General features: G+C 37.5%; 1 protein-coding gene across 2 annotated transcripts in view; it reads right to left on the reverse strand.

The window, feature by feature from the left end:
- Napb (NSF attachment protein beta) overlaps positions 1 to 21,864 on the reverse strand; it is a 45,098-nt gene that overhangs the window by 7,255 nt on the left and 15,979 nt on the right. Inside the window, exons 2-7 of one of the 2 annotated variants that reach the window (XM_015483568.2) lie at positions 19,312 to 19,391; positions 15,462 to 15,578; positions 13,576 to 13,622; positions 13,351 to 13,428; positions 6,676 to 6,731; positions 6,400 to 6,484 (exon numbers count right to left, since the gene is read on the reverse strand). In XM_015483568.2, coding sequence (XP_015339054.1) covers positions 6,400 to 6,484; positions 6,676 to 6,731; positions 13,351 to 13,428; positions 13,576 to 13,622; positions 15,462 to 15,578; positions 19,312 to 19,391 — 463 coding nt within the window. Of the gene's footprint in view, positions 1 to 6,399; positions 6,485 to 6,675; positions 6,732 to 13,350; positions 13,429 to 13,575; positions 13,623 to 15,461; positions 15,579 to 19,311; positions 19,392 to 21,864 lie in introns of those variants that run through there. The other variant, XM_048811387.1, reaches the window with a different exon arrangement.

Raw genomic sequence — 21,864 nt, forward strand, 5'->3', positions numbered from 1 at the left:
AGAGAGAGAGAGAGAGAGAGAGAGAGAGAGAGAGAGGGAGGGAGGGAGGGAGGCAAAAATCAAGATAATCCCAGAAGAAAAATTAAGATAATTTGTTGCCAGCTGATGTACCTTAAAACAATGGCAAAGGCTTGTTTTCTCAATAGAAAGGAAGCAATGAAAGAAGGAATCTTAGAACAAGGGGAAGGAATAAAAAACACAGGAAACAAAAATGTAAGTAAATATAATAGCTTTCCTTTTTGAGTTTTCTAAATTATGTTTTATAGTTGAAGCAACAATTCTCTTACTGAAAGATGTGGTTCTAAATATATGCACAGAAAATTCATAAGCCATATATATTGAAGGGGAGAGCAGAAAAACATAAAATGAGGTAAGATTTCTGTATTTCACTGAAACTGATAAGACTGTGGCAATTTATGTAAATATAATGTAATACAGCAACCACTAAAAAGGCTTTTCCAAGAAATATATTCAAAAACACTATAGAAAACAACAACAACAACAACTCCACTCTAACCCACAAGAAGGCAGGAAAAAGAGAACGGAAACAAAAGGAACAAACAAAATCCCCTAGGACAAATAGAAAGGAAAATATAAAATGGAAGAATTAAGACCCGATATAACAACAATTACATTAAATGTGTATAATCTAAATACACAAACTTAAAGAGAGAAATTAGCAGAGCAGATTTAAAAATGTGACCCAACTATAAGGAACTCAAAAAATTTACATTGATTATAATGACATAGGTTGAAAAAAGGGTAGAAAAAGTTACGTAAACATTAATTCAGAAAAAAAAAAAGAGGACAGAAGTTAGATAAAGTACATTTTACAACAAAGAAAATTACCAGACAGAAAAAAATCATATAACAATAAAAGGGTCAATTTTCAAAGAACAAAATATGCAACACAAAGACTAGAGAACAAAAGATAAATTCACAATGATAGCTGGAGACTTCAACCCCCCCATTCTCAATAATGGGTAGAACTGACATAGTGAGGGACCCCCGTGAAAAACAGAATTCCATAGGATTAAGTGGTTAAAACCTCTCAGGGGAAATGAGAGAATCAAACTAGCTCTCAGCCTTATATGGTTAACAAACACACTAGTAACTTAGAAATTAAATAAAGTGAGCTGGGTGCAGTGGCACAAGCCTGTTATCCCAGCGGCTTGGGAGGCTAACTCAGGAGGACTGTGAGTTCAAAGCCAGCCTCAGCATCAGTGAGGAGCTTAGCAACTTAGTGAGACCCTGTCTCTAAATAAAAACCAAAATAGGGGCTGGGGGATGTGGCTCAGTGATCAAGTGGCCTTGAGTTCAATCTCTAATACCAAAAAAATAAAAAAACAATAATCTCCAAGGCTATGAATTAAGATAATTTACCTGGAGACTGGAAGCTAAAAAGTCACCTCAGCTATTTAGACATTTTTTTGTCTTTTTTTTTTCTTTTTTTAAAGAAAGAGGAGAGGGAGAGAGAATTTTTTTTTTAATATTTATTTTTTTAGTTTTTCGGCGGACACAACATCTTTGTTTGTACGTGGTGCTGAGGATCGAACCCGGGCCGCACATATGCCAGGCGAGCGTGCTACCGCTTGAGCCACATCCCCAGCCCCAGCTATTTATAGACTTATATAGTCATCAGAAATACTTTAAAAAGGATGAGAATCAGACAAAGTCATTAACATCAAACCCAGGGAGAAAGAAAAACAGCCTGCTCTGTTCTACAAATAATACTGAGTACTTTCCCAAGTGATAAGGGGCAAATGTATGTGTAGATTAGTCACTTAAGTTACCTTTACTTTATAATACTCAGTCTCTTGTGTGGAGACTTAAGGTAGTAATAAAGCATGCAACACATGAAGAAGAATAATGAAGAGTGCAGGCACAACTGAAGTACCAACTTTAAATGTGATGATATCAAGAGACCAAGTTCCTGTTAACCCTGTAGATGCCATAAAAGCTGCACACATTTATCCTTTGCTTGAGCCAACCTAACCTAATAGTCTGGCCAATGTTGTTTTCCTTTTGGATGCAGCAGAAACCTCCAATAAGAAGGCTTGTTCTTGTGACACTGCCTTTGCCTGATTCTTCTGGTAGAGAACACAAGAACCCACCAGGTCAGGGACAGAACTAGACAGAAAATCAGCATGTATCCAGAGTTCAATGATACCCATCAACCAACAAGATCTGACCAATAGTGAGAATAGACTGCCCAGCAACAGTACACCAAAAACACATGGCCAAGACAGACCACACTCTTGAGCCCAGAAACAACCCATAATACATAAAAATGGAAACCACTAAAATGTATTCTCCAGTCACATGAAATCAAACTACAAATCTACAAGAGAAAAGACTAAAGGAAGATCTCCAAACATTTGGAAATTAAATAAATGATCCATGAGTTAATGAAATCCCAAAGGAAATAAGTAAAAAAAAAAAAAAAGAGTTGGAGTAAAAAATACAATAATGAATCAATCATGAGACACATTCAAAGCAGTGTTGAAAAGGTATTTGAAATCAGTAAAATGCATACACGACAAAGAGAAGAATCTGGAAACTAAGCATCCACTGAAATGTTCAGGAAAAAATAAACAAAAGAGCAAGATAAATCCAAAGAAAGTATCAGAAAATAATGAAGACAGAAATCAATACATGAAAACAAAACAACAGAGAAAAATCACCAAATTCTACCAAATGTTTAAATAATAATATCAATCCTTTGCAAACTCAAAAAACAGAGAACACTAACCTACTCTGACATCAGAATTCCGTTGATTCCAAAACAAAGACATCACAAATAAAGAAAAACTAAAGATCAATATCTTTATGAATATCCTCAATAAAATATTAACAAACTAATTCTTGTAGCTCACGAAAACAATTACTTACCATGGCTATGCAGTAAAGAACTAATGTTGCCCAAAGAGAAGACTGGCATTTGCCTGTAGCTCCTGTGACATTACCTCTAAGCTCTGGAAATGTCTTGCTAAAAATAGTGTCACTGTTAACCTGAGAGATTGAAATAATGTGGTTCAGGCCAACCTAAAAACTCAGGATACCAGATTCAGGTAAACCTCCTTGGTTGACAACAGCCTAAGTGCATTTCTCCCACATCGCTGTCAGGAAAAGTAAGGGCTATCTACACAACTCCACTGGGAGAAGTCAGCTAGAACTGCTATATCTGGAGCTCTCTGGAAACATCCCATGAGATTCTCCTTTAGCAGATTTTAACCTGTATCATTCTGCTGTGATAAACCATAACTGTGATTATAATAGCTTTCAGTGATTTCTTTTTTTTTTTTAATTTTTAAGTTGTAGATGAACACAATGTCTTTATTTATTTATTTTTATGTGATGCTGAGGATTGAACCCAGTGCCTCATATGTGCTAGGCAAGCACTTTACCACTGAGCCACAACCCCAGCCCCGCTTTCAGTGATTTCTGAGGCCCTTTAGCAAATTACTGAATTTGAGGGTATTCTTGGGGACACTGAAAAACTTTGCTAAGGAGGATTTGTCCAAGGAATGTGAGTTTGGGTCAACACATGAAAATTACTGTCATATGCCTTATTAATGAAATGAAGGACAAAAGCTGTTGCTTGTCTCAATAAATGCATAAAAGTATTTAAAAAATATAACATCCTCTAATGAGAAAAAAAAGAAAGCTGAACAAACTAGGAATAGAAGAGAACTTCCTCAAAATGATAAACAGCAATTTTTAAAAACCCACATCTAACATCATACCTAATGCTGAAAAACTGAAAACTTTTCCTCTAAGATAAGGAATAAGACAAGAATGACTGCCCTAGTCATTTCTATTAAATATTGCATTGGAGATTACAACCAAGGCAGTTGACAAGAAAATGAAATAAAAGGCTTTCAGATTAGGGAGAAAAAGTAAAACATCTGCAGATGAAATGGTCTTATACATAGAAAATACTAAGAGATCCACAGAAACATCTATTGGTGCTGACAAGTCCAGCAAGGCTGCAGGATCCAAGAATGATATGCAAAAATCAATTATATTTCTATACGTTCTACAAAGGAAATTAAGGATGCCATTCCTTTGCAATAGCATCAAAAATATACTTAGGAATATATTTAACTAAGGAAGTGCAAAACTTACACAAAAACATTTTTGAACAAAATTAAAGATCTAATTAAATGGAAAGATGTTCTGTATGGGCAGATTCTTAAGACTTAATAGTTAAAATGAAAATACACTGTGAGGGTTAATTTTTTGTTAACTTGAGTACACTACCAGGCACCCAGATATTGGTTAAACTTTATTCTAATATATCAGTGAAGGTGTTTAGATAGGATTAACATTTGAATCAGTACAATGAGTAAGAGAGATTTACCCATTGAAGGCCTGAATAGAATAAAAGCTAATGAGTAAAGGATAATTCATTTTCAATGCCTGACTGCCCGAGAGCAGAGACATTAGTATTATGCATTTGGACTCAGATTTGGACTGGAACTTCTACTATCTGCTTTCCTGGGTCTTCAGCCTCCTGACTACATCTTAGACTTTTCAGCTTCCATCATCATGTGAATCAATTCCTTCAAATTTTCTCTTCTTGGGCTGGGGCTGTGGCTCAGAGTGCTTGTCTAGCATGTGTGAGGCACTGGGTTTGATTCTCAGCACCACATTAAAAAATAAATTAAATAGAGGTATTGTGTTCATCGATAACTACAAATATTAAAAAAAATCATCTCTCTCTCCCTTCTTTTTCCTCCATGCATATATATGTGTACAATAGCATAACAATCTTGAGAAAGAAGAATAAAATTATAGGACTGACAGTTCCTGATTTCAAAACTTCCTGTAAAGATACAGTAATCAAAATGAGGTGATACTGGTATAATGGTATACAGATCCCAGAAATAAACTCATAGACTGCTGAAATAATAAAGATGAGAGTTGTAGGACCATTCAATAGCAAAGTCTATTCAACAAATGGTGCTGGTGAGCTGGAATTCCACATGCAAAGGAATGAAGTGAGATGCTTACCTAATATGCATATAAATAAATTAACTAAGAATGGATCAAAAATTTAAACCTAAGTGCTGAAACTATAAAACTTTTACAACAAATCACAGGGCAAAACTTCATACCACTTAATCTGGCAATAATAACCTGACACCAAAATCACAGACAACAAGGGAAAAAAACAGACATATTAGACTTTATGAATACTAAAAATGTTTGTGCATCAAAAGATGACTAATTGAGTAAAAATGAAACCCACAGAATGGGAGAAAACATTTGCAAATCACATATCTGATAAGGCATTAATATCCAGAATACATAAAGAACTCCTAAAACTCATTACCATATCAATCCAATCAGAAACTGAAAAAGGACTTTTCCAAAGAGTGAAAATCAACCTACTCAATGAGAGAAAATATCTGTGAATTATATTATCTAATAGGAGTCAATACCCAGAATATACAGAGCTCAAAAAAAGACAACCCAATGAAAAAGTGGGTAAAGGACTTGACTAGATATTTCTATAAATATAACAATGTTCAATAAGCATGCAAAAAAGATGTTCAACATCACTAATCATTAGGGAAATGCAAACAAAACCATAAGGAGACACACTCATTAGGAGAGCTACTGAAAAAAATAAGCACTGGTGATGGTACATTGAAACTGGAATCCTTGTGTTAAGACTGGTGGTAATGTAAAATGGTGCAGCCACTGTTTGAGTTTCCCTAAAGGCTTACCATATAGCCCAGCAATTGTAATTCCATCCCTAGGTATATAACCAACAGAACTAAAAACATACCCCAGAAAAACTTAACTACAAATGTTCATAGTAATACTCTTCTTCTTTTTTCTTTTTTTGTGGTACTAAGGATTGAATCCAGAGCCTAGCCCATGCCAGGCAAGTGTTCTACCATTGAGTCACATTTCTAGCCCCATGGCAGCACTTTTTTTAACAGCCCCAAAGTGGAAACATGGACATATTCCAAATGTTCATCAACTGATGAGTAAACAAACTATAGAGTATCACTTTCTGTGATAATGATGAAGTATTGACATAGGTTACAACATGGATGAATCTTGAAAACAATATGCCAGGAATCAGTCACAAAAGAACACATGTTGTGAATTCCATGTATATTAAAGGGCAAATCCATAGAGACAGAAAGTAGATCACATTTTCCTGGAACTGGGAAGAGACTGGAATAAGGTACTGGGCTGATTTTGGGATTCTGGAATTTAAACAATTGTAATGGTGATAAAACTTGGGAATATACTAAAAACGAATGAATTTTACTTATTTATATATGTGAATGATCTAAGTAAAAAGAAAAATGAAATATAAAGTTTAATTTAAAAAATGATCATGAATGGCTTATACTGAGGAGACATGAGTATTCTCACCTGCTCATAGATCTCGATGGCTTTCTGGTACTGTTCAAGTTGTGCAGCATATGCTGCCACCTTCAGCAGACACTTGTTAGCTGAGCTGAAATCAACAACCAGAGCAGAGTAAATAACAGTCCAAAGGAAAATAACAGTCCAAAGGAAAAATAAAAGATGTGTATGTTTCAACCCTGGTATACTTGCATCTGGTACAAAGACACTAACATAGTATAATAATGATTTATCTTTTTTCACACATAATAAAACCCATATAATATTAAAAAAAACACTTGCCTGTTAGATTCTTCTCCCTTGTAATAATCTGCAGATTGTTCATAATGTGCAATAGCCTGAAAATACATATATTTTACTCACATTTGTAAATTAACTCAAAGAGTTGCATTTTACAGTGGTAAACCTTTCACAATTCAGCCAACTTTATTTAGGGACTGCACACCTCTGTAGGGCTCCTGGCAGAAGAATGCTTTCTATCCATCAAAACCTTTCCTTCTGCCATAGCAAATGCCCAGCTACCCAACTTTTCTAGCCTCCACTGCAGACAGAGGTGGCCATGTGACTAGTTCACTCCAATAAAATAGAAACAGACATGCTGTGGCCACTTTCAAGCTCAAGCCATATATTTTACTTTTTCTGAATCCTTCTCCAGGTCTTTTCCACTTCCATAAGTTAGAATGGCAATCACCAAGTCCAGAATGACACTAAAGTCAGACTTCCTATATTGATATTGGAGTGATATTGAAGAAGGCAGAACTCTGCTTCCTAAATATTCTTAAAGGGCAGAAAACATTCCATCCCTAATGTGCCCATCACTGCCAAACCCACAATAGCTACACCGGATTGCTATTTTGGAAAGATATGAAATTCCATTATACTTTAAGTCTACAGATATTATTGTAGCACAGATTACTCTAATACCATAAAAGTCTTTTTTTCGGGGGGAAGGGGTACTGGGAATTCTCCAGCCCTTTTTATTTATTTACTTTTAAATTTTTGAGATAAGGTTTTGCTAACTTGTAAAGAATCTGTGGTCCTTGTATTTTAGTCTCCTTAGTCACATGAGTCATCTTGAACAACAGTGTGCCTTCAATCTAAAACGTGTGACACTCAATTAACCATCAAGTAGAAAGGAAACAGAGATTCCAAGCCAGAAATCTAGAAGCTCTTATAATACTGTGGCAGAAGATTAAGTGAAATTAAGCAATAAGACAGTTCAGAAGGTAAAACAGGTGTCTATCAGAGCCTGAAATTCTATGCAAAGTCACTGGAAAGAGATACATTATGATGTATGTTGCTGTTTTCAGCGAGGTTTTAGGTGTACAAATCCTGGAAAAAAATTAGCCAGTCTATAGGCAGGTATGAATGGCATCAGAGATAAGGATTTCCTAAGACTGGAAAAAGCAATGACTTCTACATCTCAAATGGCAAGAGGTAAGTATGTACAAGGCTTTAAATCAGGAACCTAGCAATCTTTTTCTGTAATAGATCAGATAATAACTATCTTGGGGTTTGTGAACCAAACAACCTTTGCTGCAACGATTCAGCTCTCCTGTGGCAGCATGACCAGGAACAACATATACATAAGTGTGTGTCTGTGTTCTAAGGAATCTTTATTCATGGACAATGAAATTTCTAATTCACATTATTTTTATGTGTCACAAATGCTTTTCTCCCTCTGATTAAAAAACATAAAAATCATTCTTAACTGTGGGCATATAGAACACAAGTGGTACATTCGCAGATCCCTGTCTTAAATGACAAAGGTTTCCCATTAAGCCTAAAACGGGGAGCAAGCAGCATGCAAAAATCAGATTAAAGGTGTTGCCTTCCCCAAAACTGTATTCATTATTTTGATGGCGTCAAGACAGCTCTTCATGGGTTAAGAAACAGGCATAGGAATAATAAAACAACAAACAAATCAACAGGCTAGGGAATTATGTTAGAATTCCACTTTGGAATAGGGAGCTGACAAGAAGCAAATAGAACTGGCCCATAAAGTCCACAGGCCTCTGCCTTCCTGCAGGAGGTAGTGGCCATGAGCAGAGCAACTCTGAAGTCACGGGAGGTATGTGGCAGGGCCAGCACTATCCTAGTATCTGCATTATGGAGCATTCACCTTGAATAATTTTCAATAATTATGTTTGAGTCTACTGTTTCTGTCATTAACTATGCTAATTAATATGCTCCTGAACAGATTTTCTCAGTGTTATTTATAATAAGAATAATTAGATACAACGGAAGTGGTTAGATATGCTGGGCTATTGGACTATGATTGAAAGTAAGGAGTAGAAAGTATTAAGATGGAAAGTTCTTCATAAAATACTAAGTTTTAAAACAGTTATCAAGCTAGACATGTTGGTGCATGCCTGTAATTCCAGTGACTGGGAAGGCTAACACAGGAAGATCTCAAGTTCAAAGCCAGCCTCAACAGTGGCAAGGCACTAAGCAGCTCAGTGAGACCCTGTCTCTAAATAAAATGCAAAACAGGGCTGGGGATGTGGCTCTGTGGCCGAGTGCCCCTGAGTTCAATTCCTGGTAACTACCCTCCCCCACAAAAAACCGTCACAGTTATCTGGGGAGTGATAATGTCCAAATTATATTGTTTTATTACGTTCATGTATGAATATGTAATAACAAATCCCATCATTATGTACCAATGCACCAATAAAATATGTGGGGAAAAAAACCCTACAGTTATCAAAGAACAGATACACTGTGATCTTCTTCTTCTTCTTTTTTTTTTGAGAGAGAGAGAGAAAAAAAAATTTTTAATATTTATTTTTTAGTTTTTTTCGGCGGACACAACATCTTTGTTTGTATGTGGTGCTGAGGATCGAAACTGGGCCACACGCATGCCAGGCGAGCGTGCTACTGCTTGAGCCACATCCCCAGCCCCACTGTGATCTTCTTTTTGCAAGTGTACACTCATACAGAAGTGTCTGGAAGAATATATTCCTTTGGAACACTTCTCAGAGTTATCATGTACACACAAGTGGGATTATCTGGTTGAATATACATCTTCTTCCACTGCAATGTAAGCTCTGTGAGAACAGGTACTGGGGCTATTGCTCAATATTATATCCCTGAGCCTACTATAATGCCTAGCACAAGACAGGTGCTCAATGAATAGATGGTAAGGGAATAAATGCAAATGACATTACAAATAAAGGTGCCTATTAAACTACTGCCAATATTTTGATTAATATGAAGTACCAGAAGAAGTTTTTTTTTTTTTTTTTTTAAAGAGAGAGTGAGAGAAAATTTTTTTTTAATATTTATTTTTTAGTATTTGGCGGACACAACATCTTTGTTTGTATGTGGTGCTGAGGATCAAACCCCGGCCGCACGCATGCCAGGCGAGCGTGCTACCGCTTGAGCCACATCCCCAGCCCAGAAGTTTTTCAATAAATATGATTAGTAAAACAAAAACCATCTTAGGCTGGAGGTGAAGCTCAATGGTAAGAGTGTGTGCTTAATTAGTATGCACAAAAGTCTTTTCCCACCCCTCAAGAAAGTCTTTTTAATTGTTTTCATTCTCGGAAGTGTTTAGCATCATTTCCCATTGTAATAAATTGATAAGTCATGCACAACATAACCAAGTCTTTCTACAAAGAAATACTCTTCCTGGGACAGAGAGGAGAGCTATTTGACTTCCTAGTTCTTATCAGAAATCAATGATAAGGGTTGAGCTGAGTCATATGGAACAGCTGCGTGGTGGTGGTGGTGGCACCACCACCTCGGAAATGTACAAATGTTGGGAATTTGGTTTAACTTAATATTATTAAGTAATGAGAATGGCTGGTACAGCAAAATGTTAGCACTGTAAACTACAACTACATATATTAGTAAAAGAAGACTTTTCTTAGTAATGCTAATTAAACTAATTATCAAATTCATAATTTTGACAGAGATTAGACTTGAAAGGAAACATGCATATGCACTGCTTCCACAGAAAAGTTTGAAAGAGGTAACTGTATATAATCTTTGGATATTTACATTTAGTGTGGAACTTTAACATGTATTAAAGTTTACCAGGCACAAATAGATTCTTAAATACTAGAAATCAGTTGTATCTGATAATTTCATGCTTAAGAGTCCACTGTGTGGGTGAATAGCCTTAAGGAGCTATTCTTTCAGAACAAATACTGTCAAACAAGACCTACCATGAACCTGCTGTGTGCTCAGAAGCTGAAAACAGAAATGAGTCATAGTTCCTCTGGATCATTTAAGAGATCACCTAAAGGAAGACTTATTTATTATGTGGTTCAGTGTTTTACTTTATCAAGTTGAGACAATTGAGTTTATGAAATTTCCAACTTCACTCTCCAATAGCTAAAACTGTGAATGAATCAGTGGACGGACACTGGAAAGAATTAAAAGAGAATAAATTCATTTGTAAAAACTTCATATAAGTTACATTAGGTTAATTGGTTTTAACAGGACAGGTCATATCAGTGAAAGAGGGTGCCACCTACTGGTCAATCCTCAGAGTGGCAGGGACACATAAATTAGTGTAGGTTTTCAGAAGCTGCCAGCACTAATCAGGTTTTTAATTTTTTTATTTATTTTTTAAAGAGGAAAAGAGTATGCCATGGATCATTGTATTCACCCTTAATTTTATGGAGACCATATAGTGAAGTGACTGTCAGACCATGCTCTGGTGGCAGAAATGGCATAATGCCAATGTCCTGGTCTACTAGAGTACTTAAACCAGGAAGTACCCTGCACATTGCATGACCTCGAAAGACTCACTCAACCTCAATAAAGATACTATGCCCATCCCAGACTCTGACCAAAGAAAGACCCTAGCAGTACCAGACATGTCTCTTTCCTGACTCATCATTAATCCTACACCAGGGAACAACTAAGAGCTTGGGTCCAGGCTCCATCACCTTCCTCCAGGATTTGCAGATAACTTTCCAAAGAAGGTTCACACACCAATGCACAGGGTAGCTCTGATGTGATCAAGATCAGAGTGATTTCTCAAGTAAGATGGCAATTATAGGATAGGGGAGGCTAAAGAATATTATGTAGCAAGTTTTCAACTGAATAACCAAAAGGTGGACGTCAGCATGAAGTCTGAAAGGCAAATGTGAACCACGAGAGTACAACTTCTATACTGCCCCCAGGACTCTTCCCCAGTTTGCTAAGCCAGACACTGGGGCATGGTTTTCATTTAACAAATGTTTATTTAGAGTCTACTATGTCCAGAGTTCTGGGCCCTTTGGACCTAATAGAAAAGCAGAGACAAAACTGTTGATTTAGGCACTTAATCTAGTAAAGGGAAAGATGCAAGCATAAGCAAGCATATGGTAGAGCATGATATAAGCCACACCAGTGCTGCAAAACAAGAGAAAAACTTGAGAGAAATGTGGGCAGTCTGGTTAAGTATTCCTGATGGGCTGGAGTTATAATTCCAAAGAGGTGGTCATGATAATCCTCATAGAAAATGTGATAAATTAACAAAAATTGAAAGGCATGGGGGATGTTAACCACGTAGACATGAAGGATATGAGAAGTTAGCCATCAGGACATCTAAGGGAGAGTTGTTCAGGTAGAGGAATCATCACTGCAAAGAGCAGGGGAGGAGAGTAGAGAAAGGAGGTTCCAGAAGGGCATGAGGAGCATAGGTGGGGTGGGAGGAGTAATTCAGCGAGCGGGGCCCTGAAGACTACATGCAAGATTCCAGATGTTCCTGAATGAAGAGAGACCCAACCAAAGATTGTAGCCATAGAGAAACAGAATCTGATATACTACTGACAAAGATCACTCTGGTTACTCTGTTGCATGAGGGCTCAAAAATGAGGGGAAGGAGGAAGTAGAAGCAGGAAACTGGTTAGAAGGTTCCTGCAGTGATCAAGTAAAGCTGGGGAACAATAATGCAGTGAGAAGTGCTGAGACTCAAAAGCACTAAGGACAGTGCCCACAGAACTGGCTCATAGGTTGGATGTAGAGTAAGAGAAAGGACAAGATGGCCTTCCATTTAGAGGGAAGCAAGGTGGGGGCAGTAGCACTTTAGATCAAAATCCAATTTCAGATCTGCTAGCTTTGAGATGTTGCTGGACCCAAGTGGAAAAGCTAGCAGCAGGCAGGTGCAGGTGTAAGAGTAAAAGAAATTGAAGTTAAAGTGTAAAAAAACCGGGTATTGTAAAGTTTCTAAGCTGCAAAGCCTGAGTTAAAACGTAAAGGACCAGGTATTGTTAAGTTCCTATGCTATACCCCCAAAACCTGAAATTCCTGTAGCTGTTAAAACAATTCCCGGGACTGCCCAGTAAATATTCCCCCTGACCATCTAGTTGTTTAATAACCTAGGACCCTGTGCAGCTTGGCACGTAGGCATCTCAGGGCCTAAACCAATCAGTTTGAATGTACCCCCCCTTCCCGCCCGACCTGTTCCNGACCTGTTCCCGCCAATGAATGTGCTAATCAAGTTTGAGAGTTGTTGTTCGATTTTCCTGCGCCTCATGATGATTTGTTCTGATGTATGCAAAGCCCCCGCCCTCCCCAAAAAGTGTACTTAAGCACTGCTTAACCTCTGCTCGGGGCTCTTGGCCACTCTCCCTTCTTGAGTGAGCCTGGAGCCCCAGCGCGCTGGATTGGATCCTCAATAAATCCCCTTTTCCTGTTGCATGAGCCGGTCTCTTGGTGGTCTCTTCCTCCGACATTCGCCGGACCCTTACACAGGTAGGAATCTGTAGTTCGGAGCAAGGTCTGGACTACACAGATGATATTCAAGCAGCTATGCTGAGTGAGTGTACAAATAATGGGTAGTTCAATAAATCTAACCAGCTCTTGTGTGTTACATACTCACTCCAGGAAAGCAGTCACACCCATGAAGTCCATAGGAAGCCCTCTGTATACAACTGAAGTCAGCTAGGAGAGGAGGGCTCCTGGCATCCAACTCTCCACTTGCTTCACATCAAGTTATGAGGAGCTATGACCAGTGCTTACCTTCTCAATGTCTACAAGCTCAGTCTCATAGATCTCAGCAATAGTGATGTGATGCTTGGCCGCAATTGTAAACCTTCCCTAGGGGGGAAAAACCAGTGTCACACACATACTTTACCTATTTGAATGCCAATCATTTTGGGAACAGGAAAAAAAAATAAAAAGATACAACTCTAAGCCATCTCAAGGACTCCACCCCACAGCCGCTCAAGCAATGTAATGTCTTACCATGTCTGTGTAAATGTCGATGGCTGCATTTAAGCAGTTGATAGCCTCTGAAGCGTGGGCATTTAAGAAAAACAATGAAAAATCCATTCAGTCAAAGAGGGTTCAGGTGAGCCTGTCTTCTTGGCTGTTATTAGAACGTTAATGAGGTACAATTTGGGGTGAAGGGTGGGCAGGTCAGTTAGTGAGAAGTAAATACTAATCATGCACAAATCTAGATACACCAGCATGGCTTCATTCCAGGCAGCTACAGTATAACTTAAGGAGGTGTGGCTGGAGTAACAGTGGCTCACAGTTACTCTCAACCTTAAAGTGAGGACTCCATTCAGATGACATACTCTATTACAAAGAAAATAAGACCATAGGGATTGTCACTAAACCGACAAATTATATCTGCTAATAACTAAGTGTAAATGTATTCTTCATTAATACTGTATGGATATATACTAATTTTGGAAGACAGTATCACTTCACAAGAAAGATCATTTCAATAGTTTCTATTCCTCATGGTCTCCAAATCAAAAGCATCTTGAAATGCCTATTCAGACAACTCTTAAGTGAAGTTAAACACTGTGTATAATGCATAAAGATGTTAAATTTTGGTATACTAACATATCTGGAAAAGGAATAAAAAAATCCAATAAATGATAATGCTAATAAATTATATTTTCTAAAACAGCCAAAAAATTTTCCCTCTCACAAAATGGCAGTATTTATACTGCTGGCATGTGATTGGCACCTTCAAGTTTATTGTATTTGATCTGAAAGAGGCAGCAATGTGGAAAAGTTTGACCGAAGAATTAGAAAAGTAAACAACAAAAGTTAAAATTAATTTCCTTTAAGCTATGAAAAAAATATGAACTCACTGTTATATCTTTAAAAATATAGAGAAAGACATTTGTCTATAGTCCCACTCAAACTAAGTATCAGTATTTGATGAACTTTTCTTTCCAGTGTTCTTGGATCCATTTCTATGTGCATGAACGTTTTTCAAATATCTAGGTCATGCAATATTGGATTGGTCTCATTGTGGTTCTTTTTTTTTTTTTCCCCCATGTGGTTCTTTAATTAACATGTGAACATTTACCAAGGATTCTTTGACTCAGGAATTTTAATGCCTTGCATCATATTCTAAAATATTGATGCACTGTAAGTCTACCACTCTACCCCTACTGTTCATGTGGGCTGTGCCCAGCTTTTCACTTTTGGAAAAAACTAAACTGTGATTAACCTTTACACAAAAGCCCTTGATGTTATCTTATTTCTTTATGACATATTTACAAAAGTTGAAATTTGTATGTTAAATAAGATGGGACTACTGAAAGCAAAAAGGGAGGCTCAAGGCTATCCATGCACATGGGTGGGAGATAAGTCATGAGATTGCTAACTATACAACCTTTACAAAAATTTACCACTTTATCTAATTTCATTCTTTGCTCAAAATAAATACTTTGAAAAACAAACAAAAAAACACACCACAAATGAATGCTGTGTGATCAAGAGATGTTTTTATCCAATCTCCTCAAACTATATCTTAAAACTCACTAAATATTAGAAAGGAAACATTAGAATTTCCCTACATGATAAAGAACATATTTTGTAAAATCAAGACAATAGAAGTCTTAGATAAAATTAAAGGTAATTTCCAAATAATTCTCCAAAATATGTAAATGGAACTTAAGAAAACAGTATTGATAACTAAACAGCCAGGATAAATTTAAATTATTTTCTCTTCATAAAAGCCCCCAAATGATTAAATAATAAAAATTTCTAATTGTCAAAATTTCTGTATTATTTCCTGTAGTAGGAATGAAAAGGACACACTGACTTTGATATCGAAAGCAACATTGGCTAGTTAGTTAGGCAGAGAGGGAGATGGGCTGCCTCACCTTGAGGGTCTGCCTTCTTGTAAGCATTCCCGGCGTCCACAAAGCTAGTAGCAGAGTCATGTTTGCTCTGAAGTTGCATATGAAGCTTAGCAGCCTGACAAAACGCATTTCCTGCGGCTAGAGAAGAAAATGCCATAGTTAAAACACAGAAGAAAATACCTCCCCCAGAACTGCCAGATAAGGACCCAGAGAAGGTACATTTTTCTGAATTCCAGTTAGAGGCACACATAAATATGGTCAAGCACTTCAAGTATTTATTAAAAAAACAACAAAACAAAACAAAAACAAATTAAAAACAAGTCAAAAAGTGAGAGTTTCTCCATCTCAGTTTCAGTAGGCTTGCCAAGTGCCTCTGGACAATAAGACTCCAATCTCTGACCTGCCAATCAATGACAATAGCCAAGACCTGGCCTATTCATTTCTATTGTGGGTTTCTAAACTTCCATCCTAGGGAAAAGAAGCATACAAACTCTGGAGCCAACCTGCCCACGTTCAGATCTTGCTCTATGTCTCTGTTTCCAATAAAAAGAGTACCCAGAAAGACATGGGTATTGTTATGGTCTAAATGTTAAGGAGTCTCCCACCAAATTCAAATATTGGAATATAATACCCAATGTGATACTGTTAAGACTTGGGCTTGGGCTGGGGATGTGGCTCAAGCGGTAGCACGCTCGCCTGGCATGCGTGCGGCCCGGGTTCGATCCTCAGCACCACATACAAACAAAGATGTTGTGTCTGCCGAAAACTAAAATAAATAAATAAATATTAAAAAAAAAAAAAAAAGACTTGGGCTTTTAAATAAGTGATTAAGAGGCTTTTTTAAACAAGTGATTCAGTCACAAGGGCTGTACTCTCACGATTGGGATTAATGCCCTTTAAAAAGATGCTGTCAGGAGCTGAGACAAGAGGCTGAGGCAGGAGGATTACAAGTTCAAAGCCAGCCTCAGCAACTTGGAGAAGCCCTAAGCAACTCAGGGAGACCTTGTCGCTAAATAAAACATAAAAAAGGGATAAGGATGTGGCTCAGTGGTTAAGTGCCCCTGGGCTCAATCCCTGGTACCCTGCCCTCCCCAAAATGCTGAAAGGATGTGACATGCTCCTTTCTGCCATGTGAGGATGCAACAAAAAAGTGCCATCTTAGACGGAGGAGAGCAAGCCTTCACCATACACTAAATTTGCTGGCATTCTGATCTTGGACTTACTCAGTCTAAGGAGCAGGAATAGAATAAAGGAGATAATCAAAGTGGATGTTGACCTCAGGGTTGGAGCTGGAACTGGAGCACCCCTATTGGGCTAATGGCAAATTATGAGGCCTCAGGGGATCCCAATGAGGGCCAAGGCCATTGCCAGGATTGTGGGAGGTACCTGGGGTACTTAGAAAAGCAGCCAATTACTGACTAGCAGTTCAGGAATATGCCAGTTGAACAGTAGCTTTGAGAGCTCTACCTTCAAGAATGTAGAAATAATTAGACCTAAGTACAGTGCTTAGAAGGGCCTGGCTCAGGTTATGCCAGTGTTGGACATTTCTATTATTATAGCAAATCTATCCTTAGATCACTGCTTTGGCATGTTTAAATAATTATTGTTTCTTACAACTTTGCTCTCCCCCTCCTACCAGCATTTCATTTTCAATAATTTATGTTTACTGTACAGAATTAATCATGTTCTATCTTTCTCTTGCTGAATGTAATACCACAATATTAAGGCTTTCTTGAGCAACTCGATTTCCCCAGATAATAGTAAGTGCTTTAATTTTATATTTTCATGTTCCTACCATCTCAAACTAGCAGCTGGCTTACTTTTTCACTCTGAGCACTCATTTCAATTGATACTAATAACGGCAATTCAGTCTTGCCAGAATTGTAAGTATCATTAAAAGAGCATACATTAACATGACAGCTTCTAGGATGTCATTCAATTTCTCAGGCTAAGTTTCCTCATTTGCAAAACTGGCCTAATACCTGTCAGTAAGATCTCTCAAAAGATGAATATCAAAAGCATTAGCTTAATCATTATAAAAGAACTTTTTTTTTAAGAACTTTTAAAATTACAAAGAGATGCAAGAGGTGTCATGACTACTACCACAGCAACATGGGTTTAACTTCAGAGCCTAATATTTACTAATTCTCTTCACAAACATACCAAGAACCCATTATGTTGCAGACACAAATACAGGCCCTGAGATATGGCAGAGATTAAAAAAACACAAACACTCTGCCTTCCAAGGTTTACATTATAATGAGGACCACCACATAATAAAACACATAAATATGAATGATTAAAACACCACATAATCTATGTATTTTTGCTAGACAGTGATAGGGCACTGGAGGAAAAAAGGGAGTTTCTAGGAATAAGGAGATTGTTATTTTTAAAAGGCATGGCCAGAGAAATGCTGGTTAAGATGTCATTTGAAAAAGGACCTGAGGGAAGCAGGGAACTGGTCACATTCTATTTAGCAGAGAAGTGCAGACAGAGAGAACAGAATAAGTAAAGCCTTCAAGGTGGAAGCACAAGGGGAATAATCAGGATGAGGTCAGAGGTGAAGGAGACAGTACTTGAAGGCTGTGATAAGGAGGTCAGCTCTTATTTGGAATATAAGCTGATGAACCTCAAGTCATTAAGACAAACTGGGAAAGTGCAAATGCATGGAGATGTCAGGTGGACTATACAGGGTGCATCACCACAGACAACAGGCTGGGGGACGGGCTACACTAAAAGCCCCCATAGTTATATAAATGATAAATTATATAACTCTTTCTGAGATGAATTTTTCAAAGAGTAGACTATCTGCTCACAAGATAAAATAAATAACTGGTCTTCTTTGCTAAGAACACTTTCTACCTATATTATAGGATTTGAAAAAAAAAGAGGGGATGCTGGGACAATACTTTTTTCTTCCCCATTTTTACCTTTTACCTAAAGTCTACCTATAAAACTAAACTTAAAAAAGAACTTCAGAGCCAGAAGGAACCTTTCAGATTTATCTAACTCAAAAGCATCTTCTCCTTTGAAATAATTTTAAAATTGTATGCCTTTAAGGGAAATGGGAAAACAAATTGCTTATAGAAGAGAACCACTTTCCCGCACACTAAAGTTATGAGCCACAGCTAGAGACCCACATTCCCTGCTCTGGTCTAAGGTTATCTCCATCTTCACTCAGAAATACCTTATTTGGCCTTGAAATGTCTCTGTTTCAAGGGGAAGTGAAATGAATTTTTTTTTTTTTTTTCTCAAACCAGTGTTAGAAAGGACCATCTCCTCTCAGGAATGAAAAGAAAAATCCTGCTAATTCTGTTATGTGTGATTTCACTGAGTAAAAGGAATTACTAAAAAAAAAAAAAAATCCTTGGGGGTTATGAGAAGATCCCCAACTCCCCCCATAGCAATTCTTGATGGGCTCACAATCACTTATCTCAGAGTAGTTAATGGTTAAAAATTCCCAACTAATGCTTAGATAAAGAAAACCAGGCAATTCTATTTATCCCACCTGTTTTCAATGAGTTTCACTACAACTTTCATTCCTTATGGCACTGTATGTATTTGAGCACATTAGTAAAAAACAAACATTAGTCTTCCTAATTCCATGCAATTTTAATTCTTTCTAGTTATTACCACAAGCCTACTATATTAGGTGGCTTATAGAAACTAAGATAGATACTGTCCTTGTGCTTCAACTTCAAGCCAGGTTTCAAGCTTGGCTCACTTAGATGGCAGTCCTTGCAGGACTGAGATGGATCTCCGTGGCATGAAGTCTCACTCTTTCAGGGAATACAAAAAGTCACTTTCTCCACAAAATGATTTTAAAGTATTTGTCTAAAAAGCAAGCAAACAAAACATTTGTACATACCACTCCAATTTTTAGCCATCTTGAACATATTTGCAGCTCTGGTATACATTTCACAAGCCTCTTCTATTCTTGTGTTTCCTCTAAGAGAAATTTAAACATGAGGTCACATTTAATTCTAACAACCATCTACATCCCTCATCCTCCCTCCCTCAAGAAACAAGCATTTAATGAGCACTTAGTATGCATCACACAAACATTAGAGGATCTTTATAGCTGTTCAGAGGAGATACTCTTACTATGCCCATTTCTGGTAAGAAAACTGAGGCATACAATGGTAAAGGCACTGCCCAAACCCACACAGCTCATACCACAAAAATGAGTCTCAAATATAGATCAGACTGAATCCAGAGTCTATACCCTTAACCAAAGTCCTTTCCATTTAGAAAAACTCAAGTTGTCTATCAATCTGAGTAATTAGAAGTATTTTTCCCAAAGGAGACTGAATTTTGAAGGATTAAGATACTTTTACCTTATTATTCAAGAGTTTACCACTATATTTGTTCAGATTTAAAAATAAAAATAAAATCTGAAGCCAGGTGACAAGTGCCATGCTGTATTACCTGCCAGAGGTAGGCCCTTCTCTAATGTAGAAGTGGCCTCAGCATAGCCCCTACTCAATACAGAATTGCATTTTGCAATATCCTGACCACAGGGTCCTCCATTGCTGCTTAAATACGCACAGTTCTGGAAAATTATTCACCACGTAGCTGATTCCACTGAGGGATAGTTTTAGCTGCTCAGAAATTTCTTCTTACATAAAACCAAAATTAATCTTTTGTAATTCCCCCTAGTTTCCTAATTCAATTTTGCTTTTACTAAGCTAAAGTTACTCTATAAAAGACAGTTACCTATCTTGTCTATCCACATTATATAAATATAAAATAATCAGAGGAAAATCAAGACCCAGTAGACCCTAACTATACAGTACACATAATGAGAAACTCAGAGTGGAGTGTAGACATTAAGGACTCAGATAGGAGAGGTCAAGGCTGACCTAAAGACTCGACACAATATGAAAATGAATGAGTACAAACATATGTGCCAGGATCTTAATAAGCTCTGAGCTCCAGCTGAGGGCATGCAGCTCTGTGCCTGTATGTGTCCTGTTGCAGAGTCAAGGCTGAATACACAGGGAGGATCAGGTGTGACTAACTAGATCTTGAGCAATAACTAATTCTTTAACTTCTTTGTGCCACAGTTTTTATACATGAAAACTGAGGTTATTATGAGAAGCAAAAGAAATAATCCACATATAGGTGCCATTGCAGAGTTTCACCCAAAGCATGTCCTTAATCAGTGTGGTTATTATAAACTAGATCCATGCATTGAGGGTATAAAAACCTTTGGGAATATTTGTACATCATTCACCTCATAAGGAATATATATGTATAAAGAACCTTACTAAATAATAAAAACCACCCAATTTTAAAACGAACAAAAGTCTGATAAGACTTTTTTCCAAAGTGTATACTAGTGGCTATCAAGGACAACATCATATAAGTCAGTATCATTAGCCATCAGAGAAATGCAAACAAAAACCATGTGGGCAATACCACTTGGCTTCCTTGAGGATGGCTAGATTCAAATAAGAGGAGTATTGGGGGAAGATTGGGGGGAAAGGAACTCTCACGTAATACTGGTAGCAATGTAAAATGGTGGAGTCATTTTGGAAAATGGTTTGGTAGTCACTCATAAGGTTAAACACCGAGTTACCATGTGACCCAGTAATTCTACCCCTAAGCACACATCCAAGAGAAATAAAAACATAAATGCACACAAAAACTTGTACACAAATGTTCACAGTAACACATGCATCATAATAGTCATAAAATGGAAACAACCCAAATGTCCATCAACTTGATAGAGGACACATAGGCAGGAGCAGTGGGAACATGAGGTTAGGAAGTAATTCTGTAAAATGGGCCCATGTGCTGACCCCCACGGGCTTTCACCTGCAGCCCTTGCATGGCTTAAGTGGATAGGATATGTGTAATGTTTCTCAGCAACCTACCTGCTATCTGTAGGAGAAATGCAGGCCCTGAAATGCTGATAAGAACACAAGTTACTCTAAAGCAGGAATTTTTATGACCTATACACAAGACTAGAATCCAGAATTCAGAAATATAAGGATAATTCCTCCTAACCACATAATTTGTAAGAACAAGTTCCAATTAGGACTTGTCAGCATGGGCCCAAAGTGACTTAGAGTTGTCACAGCAATGGGGACTTGAAAGTCTGATGTCATCCTGCTGTCAGTCAAAAGTAAAGAGATGGACCTGGGTGTAAATGACTCTCTGGAAACTTCCATGGTGAATAATGGTGACATGACGAAGAGTTCCATTTCCCCAGATGTGAAGACTGAACCCCAGGCAACACAGAAAGTTAAGTTGTATTTAAAGGATACAAACATTTCTCCCTGGAGGAAGAAGGGGTCCAGAGATGATATACAAAGAAGTGGTATGTCCTGCCCCCTTTATATATTTTAGATATTTTTTGCTCTCCTGCCCTCTACTCCCTGCCCCCCTTATCTTTCTTTTTTCATCTCCCAATCCT

The sequence above is a fragment of the Marmota marmota genome, unplaced genomic scaffold (genome assembly GCF_001458135.2).
Source record: "Marmota marmota marmota unplaced genomic scaffold, marMar, whole genome shotgun sequence".
NCBI classification, from domain to species: Eukaryota; Metazoa; Chordata; class Mammalia; order Rodentia; family Sciuridae; genus Marmota; species Marmota marmota.